The sequence below is a fragment of the Ambystoma mexicanum genome, chromosome 3q (genome assembly GCF_040938575.1).
Source record: "Ambystoma mexicanum isolate Mex_15411 chromosome 3q, UKY_AmexF1_1, whole genome shotgun sequence".
Classification (NCBI taxonomy): domain Eukaryota; kingdom Metazoa; phylum Chordata; class Amphibia; order Caudata; family Ambystomatidae; genus Ambystoma; species Ambystoma mexicanum.
The window spans coordinates 1,164,793,156-1,164,818,644 of NC_090926.1; the positions used below are offsets into that span (position 1 = coordinate 1,164,793,156).

A 25,489-nucleotide genomic window follows, 5' to 3' on the forward strand; every position below is an offset into this window, starting at 1 on the left:
ACCTCCACTTCACAGAATGGTAGAAGAAGGGTTAACATAGACCTCCATCTCCCAGAATAGTAGAAGTAGGGTTAACAAAGAACAACCACGCTAGTAATGGTAAAAAAAAGAAGGGAGGCCCCAAATTGGTACTTGGGTGCCCCTATTGTGCTCTACCGAGGCTATGGACATAATCTGCGGTATAGAAAATACACAATAGTTGGTAGAACGCCTTCACTGCCACCAGCCATAACTATGTGATTGTCTATGGAACTAAAAAGTCACAGGAGCAGAGAGAAGGGTTTATACTAGGTATCCCATTGGCACTCCACTGAAGGTGGTGTGTGCCAATCTCTCAGCCTATAGAGTTTTGGGAGAGATACTATGTAAGAACTGTAGTTACAGAGCATATAGGAGAAGAATCATAAAGGAGCACCCTAAGGGTCCACAGCAACACTGCCCATAATGTGCTTTAGTAGTAAAACACAGATGCCTTTAGAAGCGATGGAGCAGACAGACTCCATAGTACAGGTAGAATACAAATAATAGAGTTTCACAAGAAGGAGCCCCCAAGAATGAATGAGAGGAAAAAGGCTCCACTCATTCAGGATGGAATGAAAAAGGTCCAGGAGTCCTGCAAAATGTGCTGGGGGTCTCACTACGAGAGGGGATGAAGCATACAAATGATAAATCTCCCAAACACTGCACACAGCCACAGGGAGAGTGAGCAGGTTACCATGGCGTTTCTTGTCAAATGCTGTGCTCCGCGTACTACAGGAGAAAGCCTGTGCAATTATTACTGATATGAACATTGTTGAGGAAATTAGCCTAACTGAAGACCCTGGAACTACTGCAAGTATGAAAGTGGTTGGGAGAAACAGCCTAAGCAAAGGCAGTAGAACTATTACAGACATGAACATTGAGAGCAAGATCCTAAATAAAGGCAGTGAACTTGATAAAAAAAGGGTCAGGGACCCAATATCGGCAAAGGGTTGTTAGCTGGATAAAAGAGAAACTGAACTGAACTGAACAGGACAGAGAAGCCCTGGCAGGTTAGTCAACCATGCAAACGGTGAGTCTGGAACCTGCACCCAAACAAGAAAGTGACGCTACCCTGGCCGACGTGAAGGTACATGCCCCTTTTTCAGGAACAATACCCTGGCAGGAGAGTATACCAGGGAAAGGAATTAGGCTAGAGAAAACATGGGTATCAAAACCCCTATATATGAAAGTGTGCAACAGAAAGAGATTGCTATAAGTCCATCGCTCAGAGAAATCCCAATTTTTCCCTCGTATTTAGAGTGTAAGGGTCAGTTTAGGATTTTGGACACAGGACTGAAGACGCTTTGTTTAACATCCTGACACAGACGTTCCTTAATTTGGATAAGGCAGGGAAAGCCCTCGTAAAGTTAGGATGGATGGAATTTCCCCAACACCTTTTATTATTTTGAAAATAAAATGTTATAACCAAAACAGAACATGCCACTGTGTCTGAGTCTTACTCTTGACCCCTTACAGTAAAAACATACAGTTTAGAAGGCAAATCCACAGCACTAATAATCCACAAGTAAAGTAACATTAAAGCCCCTGTCAGTGATTATCAGTTTGTTTTGGTGAACCACTAGTTTTTGTAGTATGCATAGCATGAGACTTGTATGTTACTGGTAGAGAATGTTTTTCTAATTATACGTAGTTCCCGTAAGGATTCCTCCAACCCTCTCTGCAAGGAATAATAAAGGCATTGCGTTGTTTTCCTGGTCTCAAGTTGGCAATTTTCTCCACACTGACAGCTGTCAAATGAAAATAGCATCTGTTAATATTTGATAAACCCCATGACATCCTTATAACATTTAAGAATTGGTGTTCAATATTCAGAGCCACTCAAGTGGCACAGCGAGTAGAGCGCTCGCTTTGACATCGGTGCAGAGCCTGCTGATGCAGGTGCGAATCCCGGCAGGGCCAAACTCAGCCTTTCATGCTTCCGAGGTCGATAAATAAGCACCACGCACCGTGGGTAATAATAAGCAGCGCTCCGATACCTGAGGGTTCGTAGCGCTATATAAATGCCAAATTATTATTATTATTAGAGAATAACCATTGTGTCCCATTGTTCCTAGTTTTTCTTACTTCTATTGAAACAATTACAGTTCTTCTTGTCTCAGAATTTAAAATATAATTGTTTCATGATAACAATGCTTGTTGCCTTGAACTGCAGGTTTCCCTCTGCACTAAGCTTCTACTTGCAATTCGGCATGTGGGTTTAACCAAAACACATTCTTTAGTGTGAATATCGGCTCCCAGTAATAGGGAGACCTCATACCCAGTCTTATGACCATTCACATACCATTGCCACGACGAAGAGTAATCACCATGGTTTTTCTTTTCTGCCTCTAGACAGATGTTTTCATTGCCATGGAACTAATGGGTACTTGTGCAGAGAAGCTAAAGAAGCGTATCCAAGGACCTATTCCAGAGAGGATTCTGGGAAAGATGACTGTTGCGGTAGGTTTTAAGAACAGAAGCTGACCATTGACAAGGCTTGTGTTACTATGTCACTGATGTCTGTTCTAATGTTTAATTTATGTAGAAGCTTATTTAAAGGAACATTCTTTTCCATTGTATCTCCCATTTAAGTCATGTTCATTTTATCTACTTAAAACAAATAAAATGATGGGTATCAGACAGTCTGCTTTGGTTTTCTTCTCTGGAGGGCTTATTGACCTGTGGCAATTTGTATCTGTATAGAGCTAGTTGGCTGCGTTTTTTGTTCTGCAGGGGGTGGAGCAAAGATTATGTACTCTTGAGTGCCCAGATTATTTTGGTCACGGTTATCGAGGTGAAAACCTTTGGTGAGGGGTTGAGAATACAAAACATGCTTGATCAAAATTCACACTGGTAGCATAGTAGAGCAGTCTGGCTACACTCTTAGGAAGGGCCAGAGTCACGGAATGATTTGACCCATGCGCGCACAAAATGCACTACACATAATATACTGAAAATGTATCCATCACTTATAATAAGTACTGCATAAGATAGACACAGGTTTGTTGGTTCGGTAGGGAAAGTTCACACACAATACAATATGGACCAGCAAAACAGTAGCTGGTTTACTGTTCACTCCTAAACCATGTGGAAGGATAGTTATCCAGCAGTAAAATAGTATTCACTTTGCAGGTTATTTCAGGAGGGAGTAAAATGGTTAAAACAGACCCAGCTATATATAGTCATGTTCCGAAATACAGGTCTTGGTCTAAAGTAAATACAGGACTTATAAAGGACCAGTTCGCCCGTAGCCTCAGTTCTATTTTTTCCGTGAACGTGTTCACTTCGAAATCTCGCTGCACCTGGGTTCTCTTGTTGAATCGATTCTTCGATTGTTGTTGGAGTAAGATGTCATCGTCTTCTGCTACCCCGAAGTCGGGCCTCAAGAAGTGTCGGGACTGCGGTTCCAAGATGTCTCTTAAGGACCCGCACAACGTCTGCCTCTGATGCCTCGGCAAGAGCCACGCCACCGATGACTGTGACGAATGCCAGTCTTTGACATCGAAGGCCTTGCAGGAGCGGAAGAAGCTGTCGGTAGGTAGGGTTTCCAAACCCCATAAGTCAAAATCCGCTGGGCTTTGACCGACGATTTGAGGGGCGACTCTCTGCATCGGCGTAAGTCCAGGGGTCTCGTTCTAGGAGTGCGTCCCGCCATTCCTCACGGAAACGCTGTCACCGGTCGCCTTCCCCGTCCTCGTCAGATGACTCCGCCAGATGGCAGTTGGCTTGTCCCACGAAACACTTGTCGCCGGATGAATGGGATGAATTCTGCTGGCAGATGATGGCGATTTTTGAATCGCAGGGCACCGTTCTGTCCGTGCCTTCGAGAGAAGCCGACAAGGAATGCTCTAGAGCCACCGCTCGCATGCCTTCGGGCGCAAGCGGTCGGCGCGATCATAGGGGACAAGGATGATCGCCACCGTGCCCGCTCCAGGTCCTGGTCCTCGACGCCGTCGAGACCAGTGGAGACTGTGAGGCCTTCGAAGAAGGCATCAGCGCCATGTCCGTCGTGGGACGTCCTCGATGCTCCGGCTCTGAGACTCCGGCTCTGAGACCGGCGAAGGACACACTCAGTGTTCTGGCCTCGAAGCCGCTGTCGAAGTCGTCGGCATCTCGGTCGACGTCGACGCCTTTTGAGGAAAATTTGCCGGAGGTGCCCGGGAGAGCTGTGGAAGCTCCAAGAAAGGCGCTCAGCAAGTCTGTGCGGCCTATGTTTGACCCATACTCTGTTCTTCCTCCCAGGGTGGACTTGTTCCAACCATTGGATTACATTTCAGAGGTGGAGGAAGGGTCTGATGAGGAGGGGGTTGTGCCTCCTGAGGTGCCTGATGACCGGTTGTCGGGTCATAGCCAATTGGAAGACCTGCGTCAATATTTACATGACGCAAGTGGTCTTGATACCTCCTCAGAGGTTGAGTTTGGCAGGCCTGAGCCTGGTACACATGCTGACTCCTCGTACAGGCGCCTCATGTCGAGGGTGACGGAGTATCTGGTGTGGTCTGCTCCACCTGTGGATTTTCTGCAGGATGACCTGACATATCTTGGACCAAGGTCCACCAACTAACCCGGTGTTGACATTTCACATGGCCTTACAGAGAAAGGTAGCGGCAGCTTGGACTGCTCCGGAGAGTCTCCCGACAGTGAATAAGTCGTTGCCGAAAAAATAGCGCCCAGCCAGTGGTGACCCCTGCTACTTGTCTATGCACCCCACTCAGGAGAGTTTGGTGCAGGCGGCTACGGCCCCAGCAAAGCAGGCTGCGTACCCTACAATCCCTCCTGATAGGGACGACAAACGCTTTGATGGTTGGTCGAAGAAGGTATTTTCTTCTGTGGGTTTGGCTTTAAAGGCAGCCAACTCCGTTTGTGCCCTTGCAAGATTCACGCACACTCTGTGGAATTGTGTCGTTGGCGGCTGAACATATTCCCGAAGGGGAGGAACGGGATGGTTTTCTTGCCCTCATTCAGGATGGCAAGGATGCCATGTGTGAGTCCGTTCAGTCGGGTCTGGACGTGGCAGACTGTGTCAGCCGGTCCATGGCGGCAAGAACCGTGATGCGCAGGTTTGCGTGCTTGCAGAAGTTGGGGTTTGTTCCTAATGTACAGTCCCGGCTTCTCAACATCCCCTTTAATGGTGTCCATCTTTTTGGCAGCAAGGCTGACGAGAGCCTTGAGAGGTTGCAGAACTCCAAAGCTGCAGCAAAGTCCTTGAGCGCTGCAGTGTGTCAGCCTCCACCTTTTCGGCCTAGGGGACAGCAATGGAGGGGAAGTTACTTTCGATACTACTCTTCCTTTGGTAGATCGAGGGGAGCTGCCAGTCAAAGGGGCCACAGTAGGAGTACCAGAGGTGGAAAGCAAGGTACTTGAGATGCCAAAGCCGCTCGGGGACTTGCCTCTTTGCCCTCAGGCACGGCCGCAGCCTCTTCCGCCCAGTCATGAGGCCATGTCCCATGGTTTGCCGGTTGGGAGAAGGCTGGCGCAGCATCTTGTAGAATGGTGTGCCACTACTTCAGATGTGTGGGTTCTGGAGATCATAGCCCATGGCTACTGTCTTCCTTTCCGGCAGAGGCCTCACGACAACCCACTGGGGAAGCTCTCTTTGAAGAGTCCGGATTCGCTCCTTGTGCAGGAAATCCTATCCCTGCTAGAGAAAGGTGCCATAGAACTGGTACCTGTAGCAGAGAGGAACAAGGGATGGTATTCCCCATATTTTTTGATCCCAAAGAAAGGCGGAGGATTGAGACCCATCATGGACTTGCGTGGTTTGAACAAGCTCCTCAGGAATGACAAGTTCAAGATGGTGACTCTTTCTCAAGTCCTCCAGGCCCTTCAACTTCAGGATTGGTTGGTGTCTCTCGACCTCAAGTATGCTTACTTTCATGTGCCGATTCATCCCAAGCACAGGAAGTACCTGAGGTTCGCGGCTGGCTTTTTCAGTTTCAGGTCCTGCCATTTGGATTGATCTCCGCCCGAGGTTCTTCACCAAGCTAATGGTGGTGGCGGCAGTGCATCTCACGAAAGGGGGAATCACGTCTACCCGTACCTGGACGATTGGTTGACCGGGGCGCACTCTCCCGAGTAAGTCCTGGATCATCTGTACGTCACCTGCCACTCCCTTCACAAGCTGGGATTCTCCCTCAACTTGAAGTCTCATGTGGCACCTACCCAGCGGCTCCAGTATATGGGGCAGTGTTTTCCTCCCCACGTGAGGGCTCATCACATTCTGCAGATGCTGGACAAATTTCAACGTGCCCAGAATCTGTTCAAAGGGGCTCTGTTTTGGTAGCCGTGGCCGGAGGTGACGATCGTGACGGACGCATCCCTCAAGGTTTGGGGAGCTCATGCCAACGAGCTGACAGTCGCAGTGAAGATCATGACACGGAAGCCTGCACGAAGTGTCGGGCGACGACTGGTAAGGCCTTGCGAGAGAGGAAGGGTTGACAGACAAAATCCGACCGAAAGTCCTCGAACGTTGAGTCAAGAACTCATAAAGAATCTTCTCGACGTGATAGGACACACAGGTGGATATCCCGAAGTGGCTCCCACCACTCCCAGTCTTGGACGAAAAGGTTGAAGAAGAGGCGCCACGGTCCCCATACACTTCGTCGTCAGACAACTCTGACCAAAAGAATTAAATGCCCCACAAAACACTTCTTCCGAAGAGTGGGAAGCTTTCAGAGTGAAAATTATGGAAGTATTTGAGAGGGCTAAACCTCAGACGGCGCCTTCCTCAGAAGTCGGCCGGGAGCGTTCCCGTAACAACTCTTGCGCATCCTCGAGCTCGGGTGATCGAAGAAGAGCTGTGGTCATCGACGCCATCCAAGGTCCTGCATAGCTCGAAGTGCAAAGCCTCGAAGAGCACCTTGACTCTTTAAAGACCGGTTGCTTCAACGGCTCCTATTCCATCTACGCCATTGACACCTTTGTCGACTCAGAAGCCGTCTGTGCCGCAAATTCCTAAGGCTCCAGTTCAGTTATCTGAACAGGTTGCAGCAAAAGAGAAAGCTGCAAAGCCTACACCCTTTTCAGAAACAGTTCCTACAGAGAAGACTTTTACTCCTCTGCCCAGGAAAGAATTATTTAAATCCCTATCCTCCCTTTTTGAAGAGTAGGAAAGGTCAGAGGACGAGGAGGTCCCAATTGGCTTGGAATATGGCACGCCAAATGTCCCAGAATGTTTAATCTCTGAAGAGAGTAGAATGAGGGATCTCATAGAGACATTACACAATGCTAGTGGTGTGGATACATCACCTGAGACAGAATTTGGAAAGCCAGAACCAGGAGACCATGCCAATTCCTCATTCCATCAACTAATGACAAAGGTGATTGATTATTTAAGTTGGACTAGACCACAGACCCAATTTGTCCAGGATGATCTGACGGACATTCTAGATGAAGGCCCACCCACTGATCCAGTTTTACCTTTCCACGTGGCCTTGCAAAATAGGGTGGCCAAGAATTGGGAAAACCCAGACTCTATTCCTGCTGTGAAGAAGTCCCTTACATCAAAATACTGCCCTTCCAGTAGCGACCCTGGCTATCTGTCCAAACACCCCACTCCCGAGATTCTAGTGGTCCAGCAGCCACTGCTACATCCAATAAAGCAGCATACCCTTCTATCCCTCCAGATGGGGATGACAAGCGTGTGGATGGATGGGCACACAAGTTATTTTCAGCAGGGAGTATGCGCATCTCCATGCGGTGGAGCATATACCAGAAAGGGAGGAAAGGGAAGGATTCCTGGCTATCGTTAGAGATGGAAAGGAAGACCTGCAGGAATCCCTTCAAACTGGTTTGGACACTGCAGACAGCGTCAGCAGGTCCATGACTACTAGCGCTTCATGACTACTAGCGCAGTTATGCGCAGATTTGCATGGTTGCGGAAGTGCAGTCCCGTCTCCTGAACATGCCTTTTGACGGGTCTCACCTTTTTGGCAGCAAGGCTGACGAGAGCCTTGAGAGGTTGCAGTCCTCGAAAGCGGCTGATAAGTCTTTGGGAGCCACTATCTGGAAACCTCAGCCTTTTCGTTAATCAGGAAATTCTTGGAGGGGACAATACTATCGTTAGTACTCCTCATATGGAAAGGCGAGAGGAATGGCCAGTGAAAAAGGCCAAAGAAAAATCCCTCGTGGTGGACGAGGTAAAAGTGCTATGCCAGCTCCAGCTGCAGCTTCCTTGCCATCAGCAGCCGCAGCATCCGGCCCAGAACCACTTTGAGTGCTTGAATCATGTAACACGGGTGGGGGGCAGACTCTCTCAGCATCTGCAAAAATGGCGAGACGTTACTTCAGATGCTAGTGCTCTGGAAACAATAGCCCAAGGTTACTGCCTTCCATTCTTAACGCAGCCTCAAAACAATTTACCAGGGAGACACTCTTTGAAGTTTCCAGATCCGCTCCTACAACAGGAGATTTTAACCCTGCTAGAGAAAGACGCTATAGAACCAGTGCCTGTAGCGGAGACAAACGAGGGTTGCTATTCCCCATATTTTTTGATTCCCAAAATGGACAGAGGACTGAGGCCCATCTTGCACTTGAGATAGTTGAACAAGTTCCTCAGGAAGGACAAGTTGAAGAGGGTCAGTCTTTCTTTCTCAGATCCTACAGGCCCTTCAATTTCAGGATTGGTTGGTGTCATTGGACCTTCAGGACGCTTATTTTCATGTGTCAATACATCCCAATTATTGGAAATACCTGAGGTTTGCCGTTGGTGGCTGGCACTATCAGTTTCGAGTCCTGCCGTTCGGGTTGACCTCGGCCCCAAGGGTTTTCACCAAACTGATGGTGGTAGTGGCAGTGTATCTCAGGAGAGGAGGGATCCATGTCTACCCCTACCTGGACGATTGGTTGATCAGGGCAAGTTCTCAAGAACAAGCCCTGCATCATCTGGAAGTTACCTGACCCTCTCTTCACAGACTGGGCTTCTCCCTCAATTTAAAGAAGTCACAGATGACACCTTCTTAACAGCTCCAGTACATCAGAGCCGTATTGGATACATCCTTGGGAAAGAGCTCGCCTCCGAAGACGAGGGCTCAAGACTTTCTTCAGATGGTCTCCAAATTTCAGAGTGCCCAAAATCCTCCGGCCTACTACTTCTTGAGGTTCCTTGGCCTCATGGCATTCTGCATCTTCCTAGTGCCAGAGGCTCCATCGGAGTCCAAACTACACATCAACCTTTCAGAGCTGAGGGCAATCAGACTAGCGCTGAAGGCTTTTCTGCCCTCTGTCAGAGGAAAGAATGTCCTGATAATGACGGACAACACTGTGGCCATGCATTACCTCAACAAAAGAGTGGGTGTAGGGTCACTACCTCTGTGCAGAGAGGCAGTTCGGCTCTGGTACTGGGCAATTCAAGAAGGAATCTCCTTATCAGCAGTTCACATAGCCTGAGAGAAGAACACGACGGCGGACGCTCTGAGCAGGCAGAGTACAGTCTCCCACGAGTGGGAGCTAGCTCAGGAAGTCCTTCAAGAGATCTTCGCCCTTTGGGGAACCCCTCAAGTAGACCTGTTTGTGACCGGAGTCAACCGGAAGTGCGAAAGGTATTGCTCAAGGGAAATTCCTCTGAGAAGCGCGCTAGGCGACACATTCGTGGGGAACTGGGAATTCCCACTTCTTAACACGTTTCCACCGATCCCTGTCATTTCTCAAGTAATCAGGAGGAATAGACGGTTCGGAAGCCGCATGATCCTAATTGCCCTGGATTGGGCCATGAGAACGTGGTACCCGGACCTTCTAGATATGTCCATCTGTCCTCCAATTCGTCTTCATCCAGAGGTCAACAGTCTCAACCTTCATTCTTGGTATCTGAAAGGCTGAGATACAAGGATTGGGACCTCCCGGATAAAGTCGGCAACAATGTCTCTGTACCGTTGCCATTGGAAGAAGTTTTGCAGTCCCAGAGGTGTTCTCTTCCTCTTATCACTGGCACATAAAGATCACCATGTTGGGACCGTTAAAGGTTATTTGGCAGCACTTTCTATTTTTAAGCACTCTTCGGAAGAGTGTTCCTATTTTAAAATTCCTTTTGATAATCCAATTCCTGAAAGGGCTCACAAATGTGTTCCCACCTTATTTCCAAGTTCCAGTTTGGGACCTTAATCTGCTTCTAAAGTTTTTAATGTGTGACCCGTTTGAACCCTTGCACACATGCCCTTTGAAGGTTAACCTTCAAGACCATTTTATTGGTCGCATTAACATCTGCACGAAGAGTGAGCGAGTTGCAGGCACTATCTTCCAGGCCACCCTATACTATGTTCCACAAAGGCTGGGTTGTTTTGAGGGTTAGACCCACTTTTTTTTTGCTTGAAGTTGTTTCGGATTTTCATCTGAATCAGAAGATCATTTTACCAGCTTTCTATCCTCCCTTGCATCCCGGTAACGAGGAAGAAAGACTCCACAAGTTGAACCCTAGAAGGGCATTAAGTTTTTATATTTCTAAGCTCTCCAAGCTTAGAGTTGATTATCAACTTTTTATTGGCTAAAGAGGAAGGAAATTGCATCAAGCGGTGTCTAAACAGACCTTGTCAAGATGGATTGTACTTTGCATTACTGAATGCTACAGATTGGCTTGGGAAAGACCCGCCGGAAAGCATGAGGGCCCACTCAACCAGAGGTATAGCTTCTTCGACAGCCCTTCAAAGGGGTGTCCCTGTTAAGTCGATTTGTGATGCAGCGACTTGGTCCTCAATACATACTTTCACTAAGTTTTACAGTTTAGACGTTTCCCACTCTAAGGAACTTGCCTTTTGTAAGGTAGTGCTATATTCAGCACTGTAAAAAAAACCTACCCCTCTGTAGAATTTCCAAGGTTATCCCTACTTCCACGGTGGCCATTTTGAATACCTCCCTTACACCAACGTTCACGTCATCTGGTGCTCGGAACATTCCTTTTGGGACTGAGCAGCCTTTTCCACGCTATGTGGACAACAAAAATCTGTTCCACCCTTCATTCGACTGGCGTGCTCGGAGACCGCTTCCTCATACAGTCTCGCTCCCTCCTGCTTCTGCTCCACTGACCAATGTGGATCCGGCCGACAGTGGGCCCTCCTGGCAACCATCCTCCTGGCGTTCATGTGGGTATGCCCCTCACAAGCGGCCTCTGCCTGTACCAGCGCCAAAACCTGCGGCTCAGGTTGAGTTCTTTGGAAAGTTTCAGATGCTTGTGCAATCTGACCCTATGAAGGCGTATTTCAAACTTCTTTTCATGGAAATGTACCCTGAACCTCCTGGCCCACCACGTGCCTCGGCGGTTCCATTCCCGGTTCCGGTGGCGCCACTTCCTCCACCGCTTCCTCCTGGACCTTCTCCATCTCGCCCTCCTCTGCCCCCGTATAGAGAAAACCTGAGGCGGTATGCATGTTAGGGCCAGTCTTCTGGTTCTGCCTCGTTGGTTGAGCCTCAAGCGGATCAGGATAGTGATGAGCAGCCCCGCTCGGTGAGGGCATTCCATGACCGGGTCCTGGATATGATGGCCGTCCTTGATATCCCAGTACCTGAGGCTGCCACTCCTCAGGAGGGGGTGCTTTCTGGAGCCTTTAACCTGTCTCCTCAGGTGCGCACCAGCCTGGTCCACCAGAAGGACATGTTGGCTGAGGCCTGTAAACTCTGGGATAAACTCCACACCGCGCTACACCTCAACAAGCGAATTGACGCTCAGTACAGGCTTCATGCCTCTGAGGAGATAGCCCCATCGGTTTGTCCGCTCCCTTCATCAACAGTGGTGGCAACGGCCACTCTCCAGTCCAAGCCTGCCACTCTACAGCTTCAACTGCAGCGGCCCAGATCCTATCCAAAGCGGATAAGCTTCTGGACGCCTTGTGCAAGAAAGTCGGCGCTCCAACTCCGTCAAGCAAACACAGAGCTCATCCTGGTGGCAGCCAATCTGAGGCTGTGGAAAGAGTTAGCCGACTTCCAGAAGTGTATTCTTGCGGATAGGCTAGATGACTTTAAAGCCGGTCTGTTGGACGCCAGAGTTGTGGCACAGGATCTACTGGAATCTGCGGCACACAATGTAGATACCTCTGCTTGAGACCTTTTGGTCGGGGTTGACGCCTACCGCCAGGCTTGGCTCCACGCGCAACAAAGTTTTCAAAAGAAGTGCAAGACAAAGTACTAGACCTTACTTTTGACGGCAAAGAATAGTTTCATTCTTCTACTGACGAGGAACTAGCAAAGACGAAAGCGAGTACCCAAACAGCCAAAACTTTCAGTCCTGGAAAAAGCCTAAGGCCCCTTATACACTGAGGTCAGGGTCCCAGACTCGATCCTTCGCTGGGTTTAGGGGGGTGTCAGGATCGGCTTGCGTGAGGAACTGAAGCTCTGGTTGGCGTGACCCGTGGAAAGCAACCGTGTCAAGGTGGTCGGTTTTTCTCTCGCCCATCAGCCTCTTCTCCAGAGACAGGTAATCTCCCTGCCGACAAACCCACAAAATATTTTTTGTCGGTTGCACGAGACTCCGGTGGGAGGATGAATCTAGTCTTATCTGGAGGCGTGGCAAACCAACACCAAAGACAGGTGTGTATTGTCCATCGCCCGGGCGGGCTTTCGCTTGCCCCTCCTCATACCCTTCCCATCAACCCTCCCTTCCAACAGATCGGGTCCCCCTCCCTCAGAGCCGAGGTACAGAAACTTTGAGACCTCCGAGCGGTGGAGCCTGTTCAAATTGGGGAGCCAAGTGGAGGGCTTCTACTCACGTCTGTTCAGTGCCCAAACCCAAACAGGCTGGCCTGCGCACTATCCTCGATCTTTCCCAGTTCAATCTTTCTCTTCCCCAAGAGAAATTCAAGATAATCACGCCTTGCCAAATAACGCCCTCTCTTCGAAAGGGCGACTGGCTCAGTGTTGTGGACCTTCAGGACTCTTACAAGCACATCCTGAAATGTAGGCCGCATCGGAAATATATATGATATATGATCTGATATGATAAGTTATTTATAAAACGCTTAATACCCAGGGGTTTCTAAACGCGGACCCGGGCATCGAACCTGTGTTGCTCCTTGTCTTGCTTCCAAGGTAAGCACATTGCCCCCGAGCTATCCTCCCGAGACAAATCTCACTTCCAGTTCTGTTTGCTCCCTTTTGGTCTCAGCTCAGCGCCACGTGTCTTCATGAAGATGTCGGTCATCGCAGTTTTCCTCAACCTACACGTCGTTCATTTATATCCATATTTGGACGACTGGCTTCTGAGCAGTCCTTGCCCACAGACAGCATTGAGCAATCGCCAGTCTCTCCTCCATCTCCTGTTCCACCTTGGGCTGTCAATGAACTGGTGGAAAAATTCCATGACGGTCTCTCAAGACCTGATTTTCCTGGTTTGCTGTTGGAATACGGTCAGTACCAAGGGGTTCCTTACGACAGACATGATCGCGTACCTATAGGCCACGTATGAGCTCTTCCTCCAGTCTTCACACATGACAGCTTGGTGGTTCCAGTGACATCTGGGCCTCATGGCTTCTTGCATGCTAGCTCTTCTTGCACGTCTAAGGATGAGGCGTACCCAGATGGCTCTTCGGAGCTCTTGGTTTCAGCCTTCGGACCTGGATTCCAAGAGGATCCCAGTCCCGTCCTCTATGATGGCAGATCCACAATGGTGGTCTCCAACCGGGTCCCTCCTTTCAGGAGCCATGCCCACAAGTGACGGTAACCACAGACTCCTCCCTTCAGGGCTGTGACGAGACGCTGTGTCAACTCTAAGTCTTCGACCTGTGGACACCTCAGGACAGGCAGTTTCGTATCAATGATCTGGAACTCCTGGCTCTCGGCTTTTCAACTGCCCATCTTGAACAAGGTGCTCCGTATTCGTACAGATAATTCTGTGGCAATGTTTTACATGAACAAGCAGTGTGGCACCACGTCACCCCTTCTTGAGGACCTAGCAGTACAGATATGGGAATGGGCCATCCAGCACAACTTTTGGCTCCTGGCTATAGACATTCCAGGTCACTTAAATGTAACTGCAGACTCACTCAGCCGCATCGGCAGCCAGCTATGAGTGGGAATTGAACAGAGATTTTCTCTCCATCATTTTTGGCCAATAGGGCATTACAAGAGTGGACCTCTTTGCGACCTTTACAAACTGGAAACATCCTCTGTATGCATCTAGAGACGTTCTCAGGGCGTCCTCCCTGGGAGTCTCTCGAGATTCCATGGAACACTATGAAGTCTTATGCTTTTCCTCCACTGCATCTGATTCATCGGTCACTGTGCATGCTCAGGAATGCATCGAATTGCACTCTGCTCCTCATAGCTCATTGGTGGCCAGTCAGATTCTGGTTTTCGGAGCTTCAGCATCTATCGATTCTTCCTCCGATCAGATTGCCGTTGATCCCCAACCTGCTTCACCAGTGCGATCACCAGATGTGGCACCCCTCTCCACAATCGTTCAGCTTGGCGGCCTGGTGCCTTAGTTCAGATCTTTAGCGCTGTTTAATCTATCCGAGAACAATACACGCATTATCCAAGCAGCCGGGAAACCTTCTACGAGGGCTCAATATCGGAGCAAATGGCTCCGTTTTTGCCACTGGTGCTTAGCTAAGCAGCTTCACCCCAAGCATGCTACGGTGGACACCGTCCTTTCTTTTGTGTCTCACCTCAGCTTTGGGCGTTTATGTCTTGTCTTGCAGGACCTATTTATCTGCCATTGCGGCCTACCTTTCTACTGACAGCTGGTGTCAGGACTTGAGGGTGGAAACTATGGAACTACTGGAGGCATTGACTTGCTCATGTTAACGCTCTAGTCCTCAACAAACATTGCGTCCTGCCCTAGATATTCCGACTCCTCCCCCCCAGCCGGTGCGTTGTATCTGTTTTCTTCCTGTTACTATGCTCTGTTACTCTCTGGTACTCTTGTTGTTGAAACTCTTGTTACATGCACTCTTCCTTCCCTGGAATTTCATCCCTCCTTAGCTGTTCGTTACTTCCTGTCTTCTGTATACTAACGTTTCTTCTTCGTGATCTTTCTATCACGGCGTTCGGTCTGTGTGTACTCTGCTGCCTGCGCCCGCAGTGGACGTGGCAGCATTTGCCTTTCCTTTCTTTATTTACTATACTTTTACGGCACCTAGCCGTTCGACTCTGCTGCCTTTGCCTGTCTTGCATGTAAGCAGCGTTTGCTTTTCTTTTCTTACTTTACTGTACACAGCGCCTGTCCGTTCTTGCTCGGCTGCACCTGCAACCTTGGACGTGAACGGCAATTTCGTTCCATCTGCTTACTCTGGCTTACCTTTTGCGTAGAGCCGCACGCGTCTGGAGTACACCTGCTTTCTTTTCTATTTTCTGTCTACTAGACTGTGCCTGTGTATTTTTTTTTTTTTTTTACAACTGTCTGTTCTTTTAAGTTTTTTCTTAACTGTTCTAGATTCCTTCCTCCTGATATTTTCCTTCTTTCTTTCCTCTGCGTTTCTTCCTTTCCAGGGTTCCTCATTTCTTGATTTGTAGTTTTGTTATTCAGTCACAGTATTTCGTGCGGACTTTGGTCTTTGGATATTTGCACCATCTCTGAGAACCAGCATCATCTCCAGGGTTTTTTCTGCCTTCTGGCTTTTTCCCTGGGAGCGAGGCTGGCCCCTCATGGTTCCCCGATGGCAGATTCTCATTTCTGTCAAGGTGGCCTCCGGAGGGGCCAGACCTTATTTACAGGAGCGAAAGGGACAGAAACTCGAGGATCAAAAACCCTAGAAGAAGGAGGATCGGGAAAAGACTGAAGCGGTTCTTAAGGATCACACTTCCGAGGATTCAGGTGAGGAGAAGGGGGAGTTAGACCCTGAGCCTGACAGCTGGTCCTTTTCTTTGACTAATCCAGTCATTAAAAGGCATTTTGTGGGTGCTTACTCCTCACCCCTAGTCAGATTTGAATGTGGAACTCACTGCGTTGTGCCATAAACCATTCGAACCTATCGCCACTACCGATCTCAAATACCTTTTCGTGGAAAGTCGCCTTTCTGATCGCAGTGACATCGGCAAGTCGAGTAAGTGAGCTCCAGGCTCTTTTAGTGGCACAACTGTGCCTCACCTTCCATAAGGATAAGGATAAGGTTGTGTTTAGTACTCATCCTTCCTGCCTAAGGTTTTTACCGATTTTCATTTAAACCCATCAATCTCCTTACCTGTCTTTTTTCCCAACCCGGCATCGGCTGCCGAGTGGGTCTTTCACAACCTGGACGTCTGGCGAGCCTTAAAGTTTTATCTTGACAGAACGAGTGAACTCGGGGCCTCCTCACAACTGTTACATTTGGGAACCCGAAAGGGAAACTGGCATCCAAGGCAACTATTTCTCGATGTATTGTCTTTTGCATTTCTGAAGCCTATACCGTTCAGGGCCTTCAACCTTCAAAAGGCATCCATGCCCATCTTGTACGTAGCTGCTGTTGCCTTTCAGAAGTATGTTCCTTGGGAAGTAATCACCAAGGTGGCTACGTGGGCTTGCCCATTAACTTTTTGTAAGCATTACTGCTTTGACCTGAGCTCCAGGGCTAATGCCTAGTTTGGCCAGGCTGTCCTTAATTTATTTCAGTAAGGTTTTTTTTCCATCCTCCCGAACCTGCTGTGGTTCGTGCTTGGGAATCTCCCACAAGTATCAATGAAAGGGGACAGGATGTAGGAGTATAATAAAGTTCTCCAGCATTGGATCTTTCATAGGTTGAGATGCTTAAATATTCCCCGTCGTCAGACTGGGAATCCTCGGTGATAAAAATAATTGACTTTTTTTTTTAATATACATACTTGGCTACATAGAAATGCATGTACATAGTCAATTATGGCCTATGATCCATTCCATTGTGTAGTCCCTCGACCTCACTTTGGGCCTTTGACTCCAACCAATGAGGTGGCAGGCCTTAAGCTCCGCCCTAGTCAGCCATCTTCAGGTTTTTCACTCAAGTCTAACAGACACAGGGAACCCTCAAGCTCTCTGAGCTTTTTCGATTTTTCTCCTATTCTACAGTAGTTTATATTTTTAAATGTACTCTAGGGGCTGTCTCCACAGTTTTTTGGGCTTCAAAAAACTTTAATTTGACCCAGAATTTGTAGAGTGAATCTTCTCCTCAGATTGCTGAATTTAGCTACCAAGAAGCCTTCCCTGTTCAGGGATTGCACGAGGTGCAGGAGAAAGGTGGTTTACATGAAGGACCCCCATGAGCACTGCATATAGTGCCTATATCCTCATGACATCCATAAATGTCACATTTGCAGGTCATTTTCGACTAAGACCCTACAAGACAGACATAGAAGACTTCTTCTGCATTTGGAAGCCAGGGGACTTTCTTCTGACAATGAATCTGCTAAGACAGCCCCTGTTCACTCCAGCAAATCATCTGGCAAACTTCTAAAAGAAGAGCCTCTTCAGTGGTAAGGAAATTATACCTTTCTTACCTTCCCTGGACTCTACAAGCCATAAAATGAAGCATTCTGCGGCAAAAACGACCTTCAAAGGTAATGAGAAGTTTGCAAAAAAATCAGGAGTGCTGGAAGAGGGGGTGGGGGTCGCAGTCCACGGAGAAGCAGTCTGCCAGCGCCAGTAAAGATAGAGGCCCGCCGTCCACCAAGCCGTCGACGAAACCCTCAACCACCACCACGCGACAATCCACATCGTCCACGAAGCATTCGTCGACAGATGAGGGCAAGCTATCGTCTACGAAATCTTCGTCCACGGAACCGCCGTCAACAAAGGAATCTTCGACCATGGCTCTGTCAGTGGCACCGCAAGCTTCTTTACCGACAGAAGAAAGAGGGCCCAAAAAGCCCCTCGCTGACGCCACTGTTACGCCATCCAATGAAGACAGTCTTCCTGAGTCTGTGGAAGCACCGCCTCATTTTGTAGAAGCTCTTGAACCAATGGGAGCACAATTGTCTCTCTTGGGAGAAGTTTTAGTTACTTACCTGTAACTGTATTTCTCCAACATTGGTATCTTTCATAGATTTACATGCTTGAATATTCCCCGTCGTCAGACTGGGAATCCTGGTGATAAAAATAATTAGAAAACATGTTAACATGCACACATTGTTATCTAGAATGCATGTACATGGTCCATTATGGCCTATGAGCCACTCTATTGTGTAGTCCCTCTAACCGTAGGAATTACAGTAAGATGGAAGCTGAGCTTAGGAGCAGCCTCTCAGGGTAGGCGGGTGAGTGCATGTGAATCTATGAAAGATACTTACAGGTAAGTAACTAAAACTTCTCCTGCATTGGATCTTTCATAGATTCAGATGCTTGAATAGAATACCAAGCAGTTAAAAACATGCCACCATCATATACATGCAAGCATAAATACAGAAAAAACATATTTCTGATCAAACCTTTACCATGCAGCAACCAGCAGTTACATACTCTGTGGGGCTGGGGGGTCTGTGGGAAAAGAAGCTGGTCCTACCTTATGCGAAAAGGTGGCGGAGCACTGCCTGTCCAACTGCAGCCTCCTTGTTGGTATCTTCAGCCAGGCAGTAGTGTTTAGCGAATGTGTGCAGAGTGCTCCACGTGGCGGCTCTGCATGTCCTTTAAGGCTACCCCTGCGTGGAACGCTGTTGACGCTGCTCTTCCTCGGGTAGAGTGTGCTGAGGGTGGTTTGGAAAGGGGGTTGCCTTTCGCTTGATGGCAGTGGGTGATACAGCAGACCCAGCGTGCCAGACCTTGTTTGTAAATATGCAGGCCCCTTGTGTGGCCAGAGAAAGCGATGAACAGTCTATTTGAAGAACGGAACTTCTTAGTCCTTTGCAAATAAAACTTTAACATTCTTGCTATGTCCAGCGAATGCAGTGTTCTTTCTGCTTCCGAAGAATGATTCTGGCAGGACAATGTGTTCTGTGAGTGTCATTTCCGATAATACCTTCGGAAGGAACTTGGGATGAGGTCTTAAAATGACACTGTCCTTATGGAACACAGTGAACGGAGGTTCAGAAGACAAGGCTCGTAACTCACTGATCCGCCTGGCAGAAGTGATGGCTATTAAGAAAGCCGTTATCCATGACAAGATGTTTATGTCGCACTTGTGGATGGGCTCGTAAGGAGGCTCCATGAGGGCTGTTAGCACAGTGTTTAAACTCTAGGCTGGAACCGGCGTGGGCGTAGGAGGGTATGTACGCAAAAGCCCTTTAAGGAAGACCTTGATAGCCGGGAGGGAGAGTAAGGACTGCGTTTGCGGGGCCGTCGTGTATGCAGTAATGGCTGATAGGTGGACCTTGATTGACGACAGTCAAAGTCCTGCTTTGGCTAGGTGTAATAAGTAAGGAAGTACTTGCTCAACCGAAGCTGTGAGAGGATCAATAGCATACGTCTCACACCACTTGGAAAAAACGAGTCCATTTCCTAGTGTAGGTGATGCGTGTAGAAGGAGCCCTTGAGGCCCTGATTATATCCCAGCATTCCGCAGGCAGATTGAGATTTATCAGCTTACGCTGCTCAGGAACCAGGTCTTGAGAGACGGGCTTGCTGGGTCGTGGTGGAGTACCTTGTGGTTCTGTTGCGTCATTAGATGCTTTGAGGCGAATCGGGGGCCATTGGGATAGGTGCTGTAGGGTCGGGTACCAGACTTGCCATGCCCAGTCTGTTGCAATTAGGCTCATTGAACACTTCTTCTCTTTCAGTTTGCGTAGTGTTCTGGAAATAAGGGGAAAGGAGGGGAAGGCATATAGGAATTTCCCCGTCCAATCCACTGAGAACACATCCCCTACTGACTGACTCTCTGGGTACTTGGAGGCGAACATACTGCATTTCCTGTTGGCCCTGTTGGCAAAAGATTGTGATGCGGATGGCCCCATAAAGAGAAGATCCTTTGGACTTCCTCTTCGTCCAGCTCCCACTCGTGGGACGACGTATAGTCCCTGCTCAGTTTTTCCGCTAGGACATTGTCCACTCCCGGAAGGTGTTCCCCCTTGATTTGTACTCATTGGTGCAGGGCCCATGCCCATAGTAGTTGAGCTTCTTGAGATAAGATCTCTAACCTCGTGCCTCCTTGCTTGTTGGTGTAGTGCATGGAGGTCCTGTTGTCTGTCTAGACAGTGATCACTTGCCCCGCTACTACAGGAAGGAAAGCTTTCATTGCCCACCGTATGGCACTGTGTTCCAACACATTGATGTGGAGTTGGGACTCCTGGGCTGACCAAGAGCCCTTGGTTTGCAAGTCTGCCAGATGAGCACCCCAGCCCGAAAGAGATGCGTCCGTCCTCAAGAGAAGGGTCGACGTTGGTGCTTCGATAAGATCATCGACGAAGCACTCGACGACCACCATGCTACGAACTACAGCGTCAACGACTAAGTCCTCGTCGGCGAGTTTATCATCCACGAAGCAATCGTCGTCGACGACGGAAGCGCATCATTCGTCGACGAAGCACTCGTACACAAGATATTTGTCCACGATGCACTCGTCGACAGATAAGTGCGAGCTGCCGACTACAAGATCCTTGGACATGGAACCGCCGTCGATGAGGCCGTCGTCGACGAAATCTTCGACCACGGCTCCGTTGTCGGCACCACAAGCTTCTGTATCAGCAGAGGAAATGGGGCCTAAAACGCCCGTCACGGACGCCACTGTTACGCCATCCAATGAAGACAGTCTTCCTGAGGTTAGGGTAACGCCGCCTCAGTTTGTCGAAGCTTTCGAACCACAGAGATCCCAGTTTTCTACTTTAGGAGAAATGCCAGAGCTCCCGGACGTCATCCTGCAGGAGGATTTCTCAGACGATTGTTTGTTGAACAGCATTGTCTTACACCTAAGGAACACAGTCCTCCTTTGCAACCTACAGCAGAGGTGCCTGCCATTCCTTATGACCCAGCACTCATGTTATCAGTGAAAAGGATCCTGGAGGAGTTCAACAGGCGTCAAAATGAAAAGAACAAGTCTGCTGTACCGAGGAAACCAAACTCCCTGCAGAGGAACCTTGCACCTCGACAAAGCATGCCAAGACATTCGCCTCATAGGAGTAGGCCACAGAAGAGTGTGTTCACTGGAGCCACCACGCAGGTCTAGAACAGGACACTCAGTGCTTCACCGACAATGGTCCCTTCTCCTAATTCCTCACATAGGACAAGATCCCCAGCTAGGGATCCAATGATTGTACCGTCCTCGGTTTCAGTGTCAGACTGGCAGGAAGATCCCTTCAGAGATTTTTCCAAACCGGAAGAAGGCGAGATCACGCAAGAACCTTATACTAGCGCATGGGACGAGGACATTGTCGAGAAGCAAGGAAGAAAGATTCTCCTGGTGGCTCTTCACCGCCGGATGATCTAGTGTCTATTCATACTATCATCGGCAAAGCTGCAGACCTATTTCAGCTAAAAGTGTCTTCGGAGGAAAAGAAGTCTGTGCTTTATGAGCACAGAGACAAACGTACGAGGACTGCGACTACCATTCCTTTCCTTGACACCATTTGGGAGTCTGGATCCAAAATATTGGCCTCACCCTTATCCACACCAGCTCTAGTTTCCGGACCTGAGAAAAAGTACAAGGCTCCTGAGTCTGCACCTCTTTGCCTTCAGGGTCATACTAAGCACTCGGTCATCACAGTAGCAGTGAGGAAAAAGCTGGCCAATCCAGCATCACCTTGATCTACCCCACTGGACAAGGATGTTCGGAAGCTAGAGGCTATGGGCAGCAAAGTGTCCGCATCAGCATCGCTGACCATTAGAGTGGGCAATGCGTTGGCCATGATGGCGAGGTTTGACCGCAAGCTTTGGCTCCGCATGTCCAAGCTAGTCAAACTGCTCCCTGTAGAGCTCCAGGAAGAAGCCAGGTTGATCATCGCCGATGGGGAAGCTACTTTCTGATCGCATGATTGATTGCAGAGGTTGATGTGGCAGTGTCGGGCTTCAGGCAGATGGCCCACGGCACAGTGCTGAGAAGTCAGGCATGTATGAAGGCTACCAATTTCAGGCCTGAGTTCCAAGCTCAGATATTGGACATGCCATTCGATGGTCAGGAACTCTTCGGGAAAAAGATCGATGACTACCTCAAAGGAATCAAGGTGGACACAGACACTGCACGTGCCATCCGTTCTTTAAAAGATGAAGACAAGGATGCCAGCCCTTTTGCCTTTTCGAGGCTCCTCCTCGAGGTACAGAGGTTTTAACCGTCCCTCCTATGGTCAGAAATCACAAGGTAATTTCCACCAGGACACCAGGTACCAGTCTGCCAACAGGTACGCTCAGTGAGGAAGGCGGGGCTATGCTCAAGGGAAGTCGTAGAACAAACAAAACTGACAGTCCAGCCCCTCAACATCACACCCCGGTGGCTGGAAGGGTGAGCCAGTTCTTTCAACGCTGGCAGTCAGTAACATCGGACAAATGGGTGTTACAGGGGGTCTGTGAGGGATACACCTTAGAATTTCTAGACCAGCCCTTTTCCCTGCCCCCAACTCCACGCACGGTGCACATGTTAAAACAAGTCATGTCCGAAATCCAAAAACTGCTACACAAAGCAGCAATAGAGCCAGTACCTTACTCTCTAAGGGGAAAGGGTTTCTACTCCTGTTTCTTCCTCAGCAAAAAGAAGAATGGCCAATGGAGTCCCATCTTGGACCTGAGAGCGCTGAACAGATATATCAAACGCATCAAATTCAAGATAACCTTGCAAGAAGTGCTCCCTTGGCTACACATGAATGTTTTTTTAGCCACTCTAGACTTGGAGGACGCATACTTCCATGTTCCAATCCACCCAGCACAAAGACAGTTCCTCAGTTTCACTGTAGGCGATCTTCATTTTCAATTTCGAGTGCTCCCGTTCGGTCTGAAATCCTTACCAAGAGTGTTTACAAAATGCCTGGCACCATTAGCTGCAAAGCTCAGGAGGACAGGAACAGAAGTCTTTCCATATTTGGACGACTGGTTGATAAGAGCAAGTTCCGCCGCAAGCTCACGCTTGGCAGTTACAAAGACAACAAATCTTCTAAAAGAGTTGGGTTTCTCCATAAACAACGCGAAGTACTGCCCATTTCCCAGCAAGATAGTTTCTTTTCTGGGAGCCAAACTCGATACCAACATTCCCAGAGTGAGACCGTTGGCGCATGAGCATGATGTCCTCATGTATATTCCTCATACCATATTGCAGGCTTCGCATGAGGCCTGTCCAGGAGGCACTGGACCAGCAATGGAAACAAGTTCTCGGCTCTTGGGAGGAGCCAATAAAATGTACGTCATCATACAAAACTGGATGGCATTAAACAGCCTATGTCTTAACGATGAGAAGACAGAAGCCCTCATCGTAGGATCTCCAGCCAAAATAGCAACCTTTCAGCCAGAATATTCAACCATCAATATCGACGGTACCAATATTCCAGTGTCGAAGCAAGTAAAAACACTGGGCGTGTACATCGATGCCAGCCTGGCCTCCAAATTAATTGCTCTCAGCCGACAATTTCTGACCCCAGCAAATTGCCTCACCCTAGCCAGAGCACTGGTCCTATAGAAATTGGACTACTGTAATGTATTACTACTGGGCACCTCCAACACCAGCCTAGCCAAAATGCAACTTTTGCAAAATAAAGTCCTGAGGGCAGCTCTAGGCATAAAAAAATCAGACCATATATCCAAGACTAGAAAAGATGCCCACTGGCTCCCCATCAAAACACGAATTATCTTCAAAACATTATGCATCACCCACAAATGCCTTAACAAAAAAGGACCCATCTACCTAAATAACACTCTGCATATCAAATCTGACATGAGATTACTTAGATCCAATGACAAATTCCTCCTGGACTATCCCACCCCCCCCCCCCCGATTCAAAACCACAAGAGCAGGGGGCAACAGCTTCACCACTTTAGCCCCCAAACACTGGAACACCCTACCCACCAACATCAAAGAAGCATCCTCCTTCACGGTCTTCAAGAAAGACCGTGAAGGAGGATGCTGTGTAACCCACATCAAAAAAACACATGAGACCCTATGGAGTAAAAGACCCCGTAGCCCATAAAACAAATGGAAAGTTAAAGGTACACCTCAAATCATGTCTGAGAGTGGGAGCAAAAGAATCCCACTCTTAGCAGGAGAGAAAAAAATAAACCCCATAAATCTGAGGGACTGAGGGACTCGTTAGGTTTTGGAAATTAGCCTTACAGCGAATTCTCCCTAACAGAACTCAGGGCCATACAGTGGGCGCTGAAAGCTTTCCTTCCTGTAGTAGCGGGGCAAGTGATCGATGTCCAGACAGACAACACGACCTCCATGCACTACACAAACAAGCAAGGAGGCACAAGGTCAGATCTTATCTCAAGAAGCTCAACTACTATGGGCATGTGCCACAGCCATCAAACGAAAGGCGACCCCCTTTCCAAACCACCCTTGGCGCACTCCACCGGAGGGAGAGCTGCGTCAACAACGTTCCACGCAGGGGTGGCTTTGAAAGACATATGCAAAGCTGCCACATGGAGCACTCTCTACATGTTCTCTAAACACTACTGCCTGGCTGAAGAGACCAACAAAGAAACTGCAGTTAGACAGGCAGTGCTCCGCCACCTCTTTGCATAAGGTAGGACCAGCCTCCCGTTCCCACCTTTCCCTGAGTATGTAACCATTGTGTTGCTGCATGGTAAAGGTTTGATCAGAAATATGATTTCTGAATTTATGCATGTATCTATATGATGGTGGCATGTTTTTAACTGCTTTGTATTCTATTCAAGCTTCTGAATTTATGAAAGATCCAATGCTGGAGAAGTCTTAGTTACTTACCTGTAACTGTATTTCTCCGCATTGATATATTTAATAGATTCACATGCGCCCACCGCCTCCCCTGAGAGGCTGCTCCTACGCTCAGCTTCCATCATACTTTAATTCCTACGGTTCAAAATCTGAAGATGGCTGGGACGGAGCTTAAGCCCTGCCACCTCATTGGTGGGGTCATAAAGGACCAAAGTGAGGTGGAGGGACTACACAATGGAATGGCTCATAAGCCATAATGGACTTTGTACATGCATTTCTATGTAGCAATGTATTTATATTAAAAAAAATATATTTCTGATGTTTGTTAATCTGCTTAGAATCACATGCTGTGCATAGGTCCGACATCCAGTGGTCACTGCGGAGTATTGCATTTTGTTTTTCGTAGTCGAAAAGGGGACGTCGACAAGGCGTGTCTGTAACACTATCCCTATAGTGACGTGCGTTGTACCCACAATCCCTCACGCGTCGCGGTCCCTCAGATTGTTTTTTTCCGCCCAGATACTGGTCGCCTTTACGCGGAGCTCCTCGAGAGACATTGCAGATTTCATCTCCTCGACCTTTGGTCGTTTTTCCTATATAATATAAAACATATCGAACCTCCCCTCGACGCTGTTAGAAGCTTCTCCGCCGAGCAAGATCTTCGACGGAGGGGACGAGCGGAGGAGATCCTTCGGCGTTGCCGAACACGTGGCCTGGCCTCGCAGGCCAAATACAGTAGGGAGAGTGGGGGTCGTGGGTATGCCTTTCCTTTTCCCCTTCCTTTCCCTTGGGGTGTTTATCATGTTTTATTGCCTCAGCTATGGAGAGGACACCCTTTAGGT

The 25,489-nt window shown here is 48.5% G+C and overlaps 1 protein-coding gene across 2 annotated transcripts in view; it reads left to right on the forward strand.

Annotated features, from left to right (window-relative positions):
• The window catches only part of MAP2K7 (mitogen-activated protein kinase kinase 7), an 849,076-nt gene that overhangs the window by 487,176 nt on the left and 336,411 nt on the right, over positions 1-25,489 (forward strand). For both annotated transcript variants that reach the window (XM_069603992.1, XM_069603993.1), the window contains one exon: positions 2,374-2,481. In XM_069603992.1, coding sequence (XP_069460093.1) covers positions 2,374-2,481 — 108 coding nt within the window. The remainder of the gene's footprint in view (positions 1-2,373; positions 2,482-25,489) is intronic.